The sequence below is a fragment of the Alexandromys fortis genome, unplaced genomic scaffold, assembly GCF_014885135.2.
Source record: "Alexandromys fortis isolate MF-2015 unplaced genomic scaffold, M_Fortis_MF-2015_v1.1 scaffold_38, whole genome shotgun sequence".
In the NCBI taxonomy this organism is placed as follows: domain Eukaryota; kingdom Metazoa; phylum Chordata; class Mammalia; order Rodentia; family Cricetidae; genus Alexandromys; species Alexandromys fortis.
In genome coordinates this window covers 6,612,070-6,625,669 of record NW_026067916.1, presented here as the reverse complement: position 1 = coordinate 6,625,669, position 13,600 = coordinate 6,612,070, and the positions used below count along the sequence as shown (strand labels likewise).

The 13,600-nt window shown below is 37.1% G+C and overlaps 1 protein-coding gene across 3 annotated transcripts in view; it reads right to left on the bottom strand.

Annotated features, from left to right (window-relative positions):
- The window catches only part of Sema3a (semaphorin 3A), a 350,207-nt gene that overhangs the window by 28,921 nt on the left and 307,686 nt on the right, over positions 1-13,600 (bottom strand). For all 3 annotated transcript variants that reach the window (XM_050139692.1, XM_050139693.1, XM_050139691.1), the window contains 5 exons: positions 13,188-13,302; positions 12,843-12,912; positions 9,310-9,454; positions 7,091-7,310; positions 4,433-4,524 (listed from right to left, as the gene is read on the bottom strand). In XM_050139692.1, coding sequence (XP_049995649.1) covers positions 4,433-4,524; positions 7,091-7,310; positions 9,310-9,454; positions 12,843-12,912; positions 13,188-13,302 — 642 coding nt within the window. The remainder of the gene's footprint in view (positions 1-4,432; positions 4,525-7,090; positions 7,311-9,309; positions 9,455-12,842; positions 12,913-13,187; positions 13,303-13,600) is intronic.

Here is a 13,600-nt window from a genome sequence, read left to right as displayed (position 1 = left end):
GCATCTTTTCAAGATTCTCTATGACTCCAATTTGTGATATATCTCCCAGATATTTTAAGTTAGTGCTTATTAAACTTTTTCACTTTCGGAGCTCTTCCACGTGCAGACCCTGGGAAATTCGGACATAGCTCACACTAGATGCTCCGCGTTGGGAAGGAAGCTCCCTTACAAGTTAATAGGCTGGGCTTGGGAAAGCATCAATTACATTTTACATTTGAATGAAAATTAAACTCTCTCATTTGTTTGCTCAGCTGTTCGTGGAATATTGCATAAATTGGGTTTAAAATGCAAGTGTTATTGATGTAACTGCCTTGCAATCCTCTGCAGCCAATGGGACTATAAATAAAGCCCTTTGTCCCCAAGGCGCCATGGCTGGATGTGGCACCTCAGTGACTCAAAAGGAAAGCCCATTGGAAGGACTAGAAAGGAAAACCCATACTGACCAGTCAAGGTGAAAAATCACTACGTGTCTGGCTTTTTATACATTATTTAAGAAAGGACAAAGGTAAGGGAGCCCAGCATTCTAGAGCAGTTTTTTAAGGGTATAACTATTTCCCAATAACTAATTTACCAGTTAGCTTAGTTTTACTCTAAAAGGAGACTCTTTAACACTTATATTTTCAATCTTCATCATAAGCAGAAGTCGATGCTCCAGTAACTAAGCAGGTCACTCAGGAGCACACAGCAAACTCTCAAACTCAGATGATTGCTGGCGAGCCCATTTAGAATCTGGCTGTGTGTTGGTGCCGCTGTGTTATTTTGAATATTTACTAGCAGGTGTGTTAGCTTCTGAGACTGACACCAATGCCAATTCTACTTCTTAGTGCTTAGTGTCTATTAAAAGATTTACTCTGAAATGGAAGTTTTATTGCCCAAAAATATTTTTCTTTCTATACACTGATTGGGATGTGATTTCACCCCAAATAAAAGTATCTTGTAACCAAAACCACTGGAATGTTCTGTGATTAGCCAGTGTTTTCCTAAAACAGATCTCAAGATGGCAAGTGGTATGTAGTGAATTTAATCCAAGAATTTATGAGTTATTCAGTATAAGAGTCATAAGAACATGGTCTCACGGAGGTGGTAATGTAAGTAAATTGAACTTTACATTAAATGTGCTTAAAGATTATAAAAGAGTACCACCCAGGATCATGACCTTAAATCTTTCTCTTGTGTATTTACCCTATCAAGCTAAGGTGCAGCTCAGCTGACCTGCTTAAACCGCCTTTTATTTTACATGGAATCACACTAGTGTCAAATAGAAACATAGGCAGTGTAACATTTCCCTGCTTTTCATTGGATGTGGCTATCGCTTCAATGTATTGTGGTTTTTCTTTTTTCTGTCCCCCACTGCAAAATTAAACAAAGCTTGAGAGTGAAATATTCCAATCGCTAGCCCACACTATATGTAAGAACCTTGGCTGATAGACTAGAATGCTGAAAGTAAATATTTCTGTACACTCTGCCCATAGATGTTTTGTCTGCTTGAGTGCCAAAGAAATAATCGTGACAATATGGACGGCGAAGACCGGACAGCAGAGGAGAGGGCGCCTGAACTGGCCTTGTCCCATAGTCACACTGATGATTGTCTCGAATATCACCTTAGAACCTTCGTTTGGTGACGGATGGAGATAGAAACAGAGACCCACATCAGAGCCCTGGACTGAGCTCCCAAGGTCCAGTTGAGGAGCAGAAGGAGGGAGAAGATGAGCAAGGAAGTCAGGACCACAAGAGGTTAGTCCTCCCACTGAGACAGTGTGCCTGTTCTAATGGGAGCTCACAAAATCCAGCTGGACTGGGACTGAACGAGCATGTGGTCAAACCGGACTCTCTGAATGTGGCTGACAATGGGGGTTGACTGAGAAGCCATTGAGAATGGCACAGGAACTTATTTTTCTTTCATGTACTGGCTTTTTGGGACCCTAGTCTATTCGGATGCTCACTTTCCTAGGCCTGGATGGAGTGGGGAGGGCCTTGGACTTCCCACAGGGCAGGGTACCCTGACTTCTCTTAGGACTGGAGGGGGAGGGAGAAGGGTGAGCAGGGGAACAGGAAGGGAATGGGAGGAGGGGAGGAAGTGGAAATTTTTGAATTGAAAAATTATATATATAAATTTAGCTCTACTAAGTGATGACAGAAGGTCATTGAAACTGAAGTGTATAACACAGAAGGTCCATTTAGTTACAAGTGGTTAGAGACTATGCTTAGGGTGATCACCTCTGTCTGTCTGTCTCTTTCTCACACACATACGCACATGACTGAATTTTTGTAAAAGCCTGATCCTAGGGAACGGTAAGGAAAACACGAAGTCTGTGAGTCATTAAGTGTTTACAAGGGTGCTGCGCTAATGTCACCCGTGACTTCATTTACAACGGTTACATTAATAATTCATTTTAAGGGAATCTATCAGAGAATAATATGGAATCAGATTACCAGGATTACATGGGACTGTTTCTAATGCACCTTTCCCATTATTCTCCAATCTTTACTCAGGTCCTCACAATCTTTATCTTATTTCATTTTTGCATCAGTAATGTTTCATTTGTTTCAATAATAAATGTTGGCCGCATTTACATCTTGGGCTTCAGACATGTAACTATGAACACCAGGCATCCATTTATGAGTTTTGCCCACATTGCCCATCATTTGTTTGCTAATCTAAGTGGACCCCCGATAGTGGGTGACAGCCCATTTGGATAATTGTAGTTTTTGATGTATAGGTTAAAGTTCCAGTGTGCTTGCTTTTCGGGGTAACTCACTTGGAACAATGAACGGTAAGATTCAGTTCACACTCTATATTCAGCAATTAAATATAGCCAAAAGAATCAACTTTTAAAAATCAAAATTTGATTTCACTATTTTGAATATTTAAGACCATGCAGAACATTTATAAGGAAGTCTACTCATGTTCAGCTTAGATAACTAAAAACAATAAAGTAATAAATACTAATGACATTTCATCTGAGCATTGTGGCACTGCTTAGAATCCGAGTACTCAAGTAGTGGAGGCCGTAGATCAGAGGCTCAATGCCATCCTCAGCTATACAGTGAATTCAATGCAAGCCTGGCATACTGGGGACACTGTCCACAAAAGAAAACAGAAGCAACTACAGTGACACTAACAAGCCTGATCGTATGTGGGCCACAATGCTGTCACTGTCCCTATGCTTTAAGCATGGGTCACTGGGTGAGGAGGTACTATAGTCAATATTTTGCAAATAAGAGTTTTGGAGAGACTGTGTGAAGCTAGGATTGCTATGTAGGCTAAAGTGAGGCTTCTATACTGTCCAGTAGAAGATTATCCAGGTGCTATTATCAAAGATCTATCCCAGTGTACCAGGGGCATGCTTGAACGACAGTCCTTCATTTGCCTGCAATTTTGACTTCATTTTCTCAACCTAAGACAACTGAACAGTGATTCCCTGGTCTATACGCTAAGTGCATCATATCTAAGTAAGGTGCTGAAAGGAGTGAGGTGCACTTAGCTTCATCATTAAAAGTTGAATCAACTGAAAACAATAATCCATATACATGTGAGAATGTGTATATAGTTATGTATATATGCCAGTGTGACACATGTGGAGGACAAATGATATCACATGAAATTGTGGGACTACAAACAGTATTTCCACCCTTCCTGTCTACTTTTTCCTTAGCATTCAAGTTTAAATTATATTTTTTTAATTTGTCAGTAAGTACCCACTGTATTATCTTATCAAAATATTTTCAGAATGTTATTTGTCTTATATGTAATTCATATAAAAATGTGATTCCCTGTTCAAACTCTTCCAGTTAGCAAGGGCTCATAGATGAGCAACATGTATGATACCTATGTTCATCTATTTCCCATGTCCCTGCTCCAACCTCAGAACACCTGATGCCTGAAGGGCCTACCTAAACTGTTGGTGACTCAGGAAAATGTGACAAATATTTGCCCATTTTTGAGGTTAAAAGTAGGCATCTATAATCTATTGTCTGTCGCTAACATAAGCCTTACTTACTCAAACTTAACACTGATTTTCTTAAGAAAATACTATAAAATAATCTATACATTTCTTCCTTCGGCATGCTGAACATATCTCCCAGAATGCACTCAGAGTTTACATATCATGGAAAATATTTTATAAAGTGGAAGAGAAGGCAGTTTGAATAGGGAGGATTTGATCTTCAAGGTAACTTATACAAATAATAAAAACGTAAATCATATATTTTGTCATTTATAAAAGAAAATATGAGCCAAGAATTTTTACATTCATACATTGAACTGCATTGACACTTCCAAAGTATGGTTTGATTAGTGTCTGGTTTTTCTACTTGACAATCTAATTAGAAGTATCTACAAGATCTCTGTCCACAGTAACTTTGGTATCCCAGCTGTCCTGGGGCATAGATAGCAGCTGAATATTGCAGATGCAAATTAGGCAGTACTCACCCTGAAGACTGTCATTTCTTCCAGAAGAACCTCTTCTAAGTCATGCCACGTCTCCTTGGGGACTGAGACCACCTTAAGGACAGTCCCAACATCTTTAAAAGAAAGCAGAGGGAAAGGTTACACTGGAATTAAATTAGAATGGAGTTTACCCTTAATGGGAAGATAAAGAATTTTGCAGAGAGGTTTTTGTTTGTTTGTTTGTTTTCATTTTTATCTTGTGGAATAGAAAGTATGTGTGTTAGTCACAGCATACAGAGAAGAAAGCTCAGGAGAAAACTTCTGGAAGTCAGTTCTTGCAATACACTTTGGTAGAGGTGGTTCTCTTCTGTTGTGTGTGAGACCTTGCTTCCTACTCCAGGTTAACTGGATTGCAGGCTTCCCATCCTAAACTTTCCATCTCCCCAGAGCAATTCTTAGATATTCTTAGAAGACACTTTCCCATGTCTTCCTGTGTCTGGACTCAAGTTGTCAACTCAAGCATAGCAAGTACTCTTACACACCTAGCAATCTCCCAGGCTCCCCACCCCCCCCCAAAAAAATTTTCCAGCCTAACTCTTTGTATTTCTTTTCCATGTGTTGGGTACATTCGTAAAATTCTACATACAAATGCATTTCATGCACTTAGACTCTGAACTATAAAGATACCCATGGGACATAAAAATCAATTTTTAGAACTATATCAAGCTTCAAAGAAGAATTTAACATGAAAGTGTAGAAATTTGCAAAAATATAGTAAACATAATAAAATGGCAAAATTGAATAGGTTTTTTTAATTTAAAAATTTTAATTCTAAAATTTTAATTGCCACTCTTTGTTCTAAACAATTTTAGTGTTTAGTAAATTAGATCAATTCTTTGCAGCCTCAGTTGGTTTATTTTAACAAACTTTTCCTTTATCCAAATAAATTCTTACCGATAAGAATATAATAATAATAAGATACTAGAAAAGTCACCTAGTACATCGACTCTATTGGCCACTGTCCTCAGTGGATTGTCTCATTGTACTCTGTGATCAAGGCTATTCCTTTTAAAGTTAAAAAAGTCCACTTTTAAGAGGATCCTTCTGTGTTTACAGGACCTTAGCCTGCTCAGAACACCAAAGATTAAAGGGAAATTAGGTTAATCTACTTTGTGACTCCATTGGGTCTCCTGGACCCAAACACAACTTTATCTCTGTTCCAGATCAAGTTTTACCGAATAGTATTTCAAACAATTTCACACAAATTGAATCAGATTACTCAACAAGGATCAATGCTCTATGAAGTGAAACTTAGTTAAAAGATACAATTACTGTAATCAATTTCCTTGCTGACAGATGACCCTGGTCTGGACTGACCTACAACCATCTACGACATCCAACGTTCAACATCCTCGTGAAAAGGGGGTTTTTAAAGGCAGTTTGTGTCCTAGAGGAACTAAATGCTCATGATGGGTTTGCTTTGGTCAAACACCCGGAAGCAGGCTTTGTTGCTCTGAGAGCGAATAAGGGATTTCTGAACTAAGGATGGCGAGCAAGGCCACAGTGACATTATTGAACAAACCCAATTACTCTGCAGAGATTCAATTACAACTTGACATTAAAAGAGAAGCTAATATTTACTGGGAAGAAATATTCTCTTCTATTTCCTGATTTATTTGTAAGCTGCGGGCGCTACACACAGTCACTGACTTTTATGGAACTCCGACTCTCATTAGGATTCGTTCATTTGGTGGGAGAATGTCCTCTGTAAAAGGGGTCTTCAATGTATTGCTAAGAACCCTGACACTGTTAAACATGATGACGTCAGGATTTCACAATTAAAGTATGGATCTTACAGTAATTTACCACACATTTTCTGTTCTGCTGTAGTCAACGTAATTTTCTTTCTGGTTCTACCCCAAGGAAGAGAAGACGTTTTTGCACCAGGTTTCGGTGGAGCACACTGCTTTGCTTCGTCTCTGGCTGATTTATGTCAGCTAATGATGTTAATGGAGACCGAGAATTTATTACCCTGGAATCTGACGTTAAGTAGCAGGTTTTGGATTTGTAACTGGTACTTTCATAGATTGCATCACCGTTGAGAGGGTATGGGGAGACACAATAACATGTCACAGCCATAGAAAGATTGATTCTGAAAATACACCTGCAGGTATCTGCTTCTAAAAGTGAAATCAGTGAAAGGATTTTGTTATGTTTCTAAAGAAAGGCATTCAATGAGTGTCCAATACATTTTCTGATAAAAAATTTTTTTCCAGGTTTCATTTGTATGGCAAAAACAATGGATGAATTATTTGGGTAACCTTTATTTGATTGAAGGTTTTCATTAGTAGAAATGCTAAGGTTCAGACAAGTTTTCAGTAACATAATACCCTGGGAATCTCAGTCATGATTTGAGCAATATTGTGACTGTGTGTATGTGTATTTGTGTATCCCTAACTAGAAGAATTATGATTCAATTATTGTAATTGATTATTTAGCTCTTATATTTCCTTGATTGAATTGAATAAGTTTCATTTCAAAGGACACCCCCCCCTTTTTTTTTTTAAAAGCAAATGTATCTACAAAGTGATGGCAAACTGTTCTGGTATCTTGAAAATGAATGCAGAACTTGGTTCTTAGTACACTTAGTTAAATACAGTGTTCTGGAAGAAAACACAAGGGTAAAATTCAAAAGTGTACCTGTTCCGATGAACATGACATCATACTGGCCATCTTCTGCATCTACTCGGTCTACAACGATTTGTGTGAACTGATAATTTACATCCGTTTTGATCATGATTGGGCGGTTATTAATAGGGAATACTGGGTTGTACATGGCTGGATGACTTCTGGCAAAGGTTATGACATCATCAGGAAGGTCCTTTGTGGAGTCAAAGCCACCAAATGTTTTACTCGGACACTATTAAAAAAAGGCGAATACCTTTTAAATAAAATCTAATGATTAAGATTATAAATTATAAAATTACACTTTTCAATAATCTGTGAGTCTAAACCCATATTTTCTATTATATTTGAACCTGACTGAATAAGTAAGCATTAGTTATTGCCAGCTCTTATGTACCTAAATTAATAGTTGAAAATATCAGTATATATTTCTTAACAAATGTTAATTTTCATTATTAATGAATGTCATCATTTCTTGCAGAACTTGCAAATGTGTCTGAGGTGTTCAGAAGTCTGAAGAAGTCTGACGTCCCTGTTAACTGTACCAGCCTGCGCTCTTCCTATTATAGATGTTTAACACAATGCATGAAATATGCTACATTTGAGTGAAACTAATGATGTCTAGAGAAACAATATTTTTCTTGATTATATATAACTGCTTTAGTTGAGAGTCACACCCAAATATAAATGATCTTTCCCAACCAAAAGACATTAATAATTATTAAAATTATTCTTTATTGTCTGACTCATAACATAAGCTTGAAAACATTATTAATGACTTTAATAAAATAATTCAGGCTTTATTTAGTGTCTCCTAGTGGATGGCACAGAAACTAGTCAATCAAAACAGAGGCAGCAAAGTTAAGAAAAATACATATTGACATATAAAGCAAAAAAGAACATTTTTTTTGTGAGCTGGTATCATGTCAACTCTGGGTAAAAATATGCTTCTCAAAAGCAAATAAAAAGCTATGAAAAAAAAACAGCTTTTTTTGTCTTCTCACTGTAATTCAGTGTCTAGAGCAAACTATAGGGTACAGTACACGCAGTCCTACGTAGCTTGTCCTACAGTTCAGCAACGCTTCACTTTTAATGTAAGTACTCGAGAAATAAAATGTAATCTTATCTTACAAGATTAGAGCTAGAAATCAACCTCTTGCCAGTTATTTGACAAATTCATTAATAATTCAAGAGTTATTAAATAATGTTTTGAAATGAGAGTATAATATATATGTGTACATGTTTGACCTGCACATGGACTAGATATGATAGAATAATAGACTTCTTGTTTTGATATACCTTAGAGATTTCTTTAATATCACATTAAAACTTATAACAAAAAAGACAAAGCTTCAAAGGCTTTTAAGATTATTTATGGGACTAAAGAGATGTCGTGGCTTCTTCCAGAGGACTTGGGTATGATTCACAGTACCCAAACGATAATTCATATCCAGTTATAACTGCAGTTTTAGGGTATCCAATGCTCTCTCTGGATTTTTTGGGGAATGGACATATGTGGAGCACAGACACATGCAGGCAAAGCACAAAGAGAAAAGAAGGAATTTGGAAAAAGGATCTCTGTGTTCTACTTTACATTGTGTAAAGACACCAGGAACATGTGCAAATGTGTGAGTAAAAACTGTAACTGAGGATTATTTTAATTTTCCTACAGCTTACTTTTGTTTCTTTCTCTATTATCTGTGTTTAAATATAAAATATAATTTGTTTATAGTTTTTCTTTAAATTTCAATAATTGCTGAACTGTGGTGGCACACACCTTTAATCCCAGCACTCAGGAGGCAGAGTCAGGAGTATCTTTGTGAGTTTAAGGTTAGCCTGGTCTACAGAGTGAGATCTAGGACAGCCAGGGTTACACAACACAGTGAAAGTCTATCTCGAAAACCAAATTGTTTTCAATAATAGAGTGTTGTTTAAATATTGCATTTATGACTGCCCCTCAGTAATAATGTTGAAATGACAGTTTGCATCTTTAAAACATTCATCACATCCTCTCCCACTCCTGATTTATGCAATGCTGTCTCCAACTCTCTGAGTACAGTGCCTGCTGATAGTTTCTTTTAAGAGCTTACTTTGAACAGTGAGTTAGTGCTAAGCTGGAAGCTGAATACTGGTACTATCACTTAACTTTCTTATACTGCCACTACCACTCAACTTATTTGCTGTACTTGACAAAAATAAATTCATTCCACGTGTTAAATATCGAAGTCACTTACAGTTCCTGGACGTGGATACGGGACTCTTCCTTGATATGGCACCCACTGATAGTTGGGGCCGTCTCTGTGAGCATACGGGCCCAGGAACACTCTTCTTACATCGCTCATGCTGTACAAACACACCGCAGAGCCCTTGAAGATGTTGCTAGGAGAGGAGAGAAGAGAAGGAAAAATGGCTTTATCTCTAGTTAGTGGCTGTAGGATGACTTGGACTTCCCCCATTATGTCAGATGTTAGTGACCAAAACACACGTAGAGCCTTTGCAACCACAAATATTCTTTGGGATTAGTTTGGTCTCATTGATGTATTTTATCAATGTATAAAGGATTAAATCATGATTTGTTTAAAGTGTGTGAAATCTTATTTGGTCTTCATAAATATATGCATTTATATCAAATATAAACTATTAAAGCTGGACAAGAAAGACATATATGAGTGATCACCTTGGAATGAATATTCGGTTTTGATGTCATAAAGAAATAAAAGCTAAAATTTCTGTTTCATCCTTAAGTATCATTACTGAAAAAGAAAATCATCATAGTCTCAAGAACTTTAAAAAGTCATTTTCAAAGCTTAACCTGGTGCTCTGAAGGAATGTATGGAGGCATATCTCATTCGAATTTTAACTCCTAAACCAACAAGGTGTGAAATGAAGTAACAATGGAAATCCACGAAGGATTAATCATTATATCTGTACAACACCGAGCATAGTTTAAGGTAGTAGGCATACGCGATGTTCAAAGTGGAGAATTATGGCAGATATTTCTATCATTCTATCAATCAAAAGCAAGCAATTGAAATAACTGTGTTTGTCATTGAGATGAAACTATTTTCCATTTACTTGGTCTGCAAAAGCACAGCTTATGTAACATATTATATAAAAATAAAATGTGTGGTTACATCACTTATAATATAACAATGCAAGTCATATTGAAAGCACACATAAATCATGCCACACAAGAACTGTGACTTCCTAAGCTATAAAAATTGCTCATTAGACAATGATGTCTATTGGGCTCTGACAACCACTTGCCATGAATACATGGCTCCATACTAACCTCAAGAAATATGTATGACATGTAATATTTCCATGATAGAATAAAAAACAGAGTAACCCACATTCGATGCATCCCATTTTCATTGAAATTTGTTGATTATATCCCATTTTATTGTTACATATTTAGTAATCTTGGTGAATCAGATAATTCTGAACTTTTATGCGTACAATTTAGAGTCATTTGCCACCAATAACCTATCTTACTGAAAAGAGTGAAGAAATTATTTCATGCATTAAACAGTGGCAATCAAAATTTGGATTTCCTAAATACTAGCATGGTAATTACCCAGTGAACTGGTCAGAAGAGCAAATTCATAGGGCCAACTCATTCATACAAGGTCAGAGTCGCTAGTGAAAAACGATATGAATTTTATTATTTATATTTTATAATTAAAATTTTATATATGATTTATAGAATTTGCGTATATTATTTTAAAATAGAGACATTAAGTTTTAACACATTCTTGGTGATTCTCACAGACAATACTGGGAAATGCTGTTGCTCTAGGAAGTGGGGACACAGAAAGACAGACTGAGAGTTGCCACTCACTTCCCACAGTCTTACTGCCGTTGTCTAGTTATCAGCACCAGATTTACTAATGCATCGGCATATGGACTTGCATATAGATTTATTAATATGTGTCTCTTCATTTCCAAAGTTCATTTTATTAAGTAATGATGCCAAAGTGATTTAAATGTCTTTAATATTTATAAATATGCCAGAATTACATTCTACAATTAATCTTTCTTTTTATATGACCATACTCACCAACAGTGCTTCTTAGTGGATTCAATATTATTTTTATTTTAAATAATTTGCCATCTCTCAATGCATATGCTTACTAATAGCCATGCAATGAGCTTATTTATTCCAAAAATACTTTATATAGTTTGAACCTTCTGTTGAGTAGAATGGGGGTTGTCTGATCGAAAGATTAAGCAGCTACTTTTTCATTGAGAGCAAAAACTCTTGGATGAACTAGAAAGAAAGAAGCGCAGGCTAATGACAGAGCTGGGAGGGTATGGAAGTGAGAGAATGCACAGGGGAGGAATGGAAAGGAACGGAAAGTGAAGTAATGAAGCTTGAGTTTGGAACTGTGTGTCAAGCAGAGAACACATAAAAACCTGTGCGAACTTGGCTCTCTGGTTTCTCTCTCCAGCTCTTGCTTGGATTTAAGGAATCTTTTTATAAGATTATATTTTAAATATTTGGATTTTAGGTAGTTAGTGAAAAAAATCAAGGAACCCATCAAATTAAAGAGTAATTAGTGTAAAAAATGAAGAAAATCTATTTGCTAACTTTCAGAAATTTTGATATGATAAATATAGTATATTCTAATGCATGTGAAGTGTGTAAAATCATTATACATATATTAAAATTTTATGAAATGCTGTATTAATGTTTGTAAAAGTACCCAAATAGGTTATATTTAAGGACATATGTGCATATACAGCTATATATTTATGAATGCACTTACAATTAATGAAAAAGAAGGCATGAGTTTGAAGGAAAGTGGGGAGCAGTATATGTGAAGGTCTGGAGAAATGGAAAGATTATAAGTATATTATAATCTCAAAAACAAAAGAAGCATAAAAACATTTATACAAACAACTTAACATTTTTATTTGTTAGCTTTTCACTTTCTCTAACTCTGCCAAGTTTTCATTGACTTCTAAGGGAATGTGCAGGGAGACGGAGCAAGGACTTTACATGTGAGAGCAGTGGGAAGCCTACCCAACTGCTGGACACCAGAGGCGTGTTTTCTACTAAGTTCTCCGTCAACCACCTGTCCAGAGAGAGGACTTCCCCTCCAGGGGAACAACTGGAAACACTAAATATCCTAGGTGGCCTATCACCTCGTTTCTTTCGCATTTGCTGACAGCAATTGAGACAGAGTGTGTCGGACCGTTGCTACAGTTCTAAGTTCCAAATCGAGTTCCTTTGTTCTTCTTTTATATCACTAAAAGCTTCTTTCAAAAAATTATTGTTTCCAACTTTATGATCCCCAGCTTGCTGTATATTAAATATAAAATATTAAAGTTGATATTATATTATTACTCACTGTACTATATACGATATAACACACAATTTTCAGACTGCTTCATTGTTCTATTTATAGTGATGATATTCTTGCATTACATGCTTTAATTTCTGATGACTTGTATTTGGTGAGCGGGCACACCCATGTGAGTACACACGTGTGCCACAGTGATGCACAGTTCAGAGGACAACTTGTTTCGGTCAGTTTTCTACCCCATCTGCTTTCTGGAATCCCACTCTGGTTGTGAGCTTTGGGACAAGCCCCTTCATCCCAGCAACCATCTCAATGGCCCCTGACCTCATGACTTGTAAAATCATTATCAGTGCATGTCAGAACCAAGAATTCACAGACACTCAAAAACCTGAAGCCACACAAGCGTCTAAGCAGCTACAGGATGGGCAATTTATCCAACACAGCAATAAAGTGTCGTTTACCTCGATGTTGTAAACACTCCGTAGACAACCGGATTTTTAGGATCTTTAGAGTTCATTAAGAATACATCCTCTGTTTGAAAACACAACCAGAGAAAGATCTATATTTATTTTACATCTAGTGGGCAGTTTGCACCCCCTCCTCTCCTCCCAGTTCCTCCTCCATCCCTCCTTTTCCTGCCCCAATCCATCCCTCCTCTCTTCTCATCTCCCCCTCCCCCATGCATTTCTCCTCTGTTTCTGTTCAGGCACAGGTCTCCCTCGGATATTAACAAAACATGGCATGTTACGTTTCAGTAACACTAAGTACTTCACATATGTCCTATGTGTCAAACATCAGCCACTTACGCAATTCATCGAAATGGGTGTCAATGCCATTGGGACCTGGCACAGAGCAAATCAGGCGAGCCTTCAGGAATGTCGTCCATTTATTCACAAGACTTCTGTGTCCGCCAAAGTCATTCTGAAAGGTGACACAAGCTACTCTATAGAGCAAGCATGCTACACGGAAGTGTCAAATATGTTTCTATTTCCCATTTTGAAACTCCAGGCACATGAATGTATTTCTTCATTTTTCCATGTTTAAGTTATTTTTTTATAAATATAATTTTTTATTGAAAAAAAATTCCGCCTCCTCCCCGCCTCCCATTTCCCTCCCCGTATCCCTTTTCCCCCCCCCTCCTCCCTCTCCTCTCCCCCTCCCTCTCCAGTCTGAAGGGCAGTCAGGGTTCCCTGCCCTGTGGAAAGTCCAAAGTCCTCCC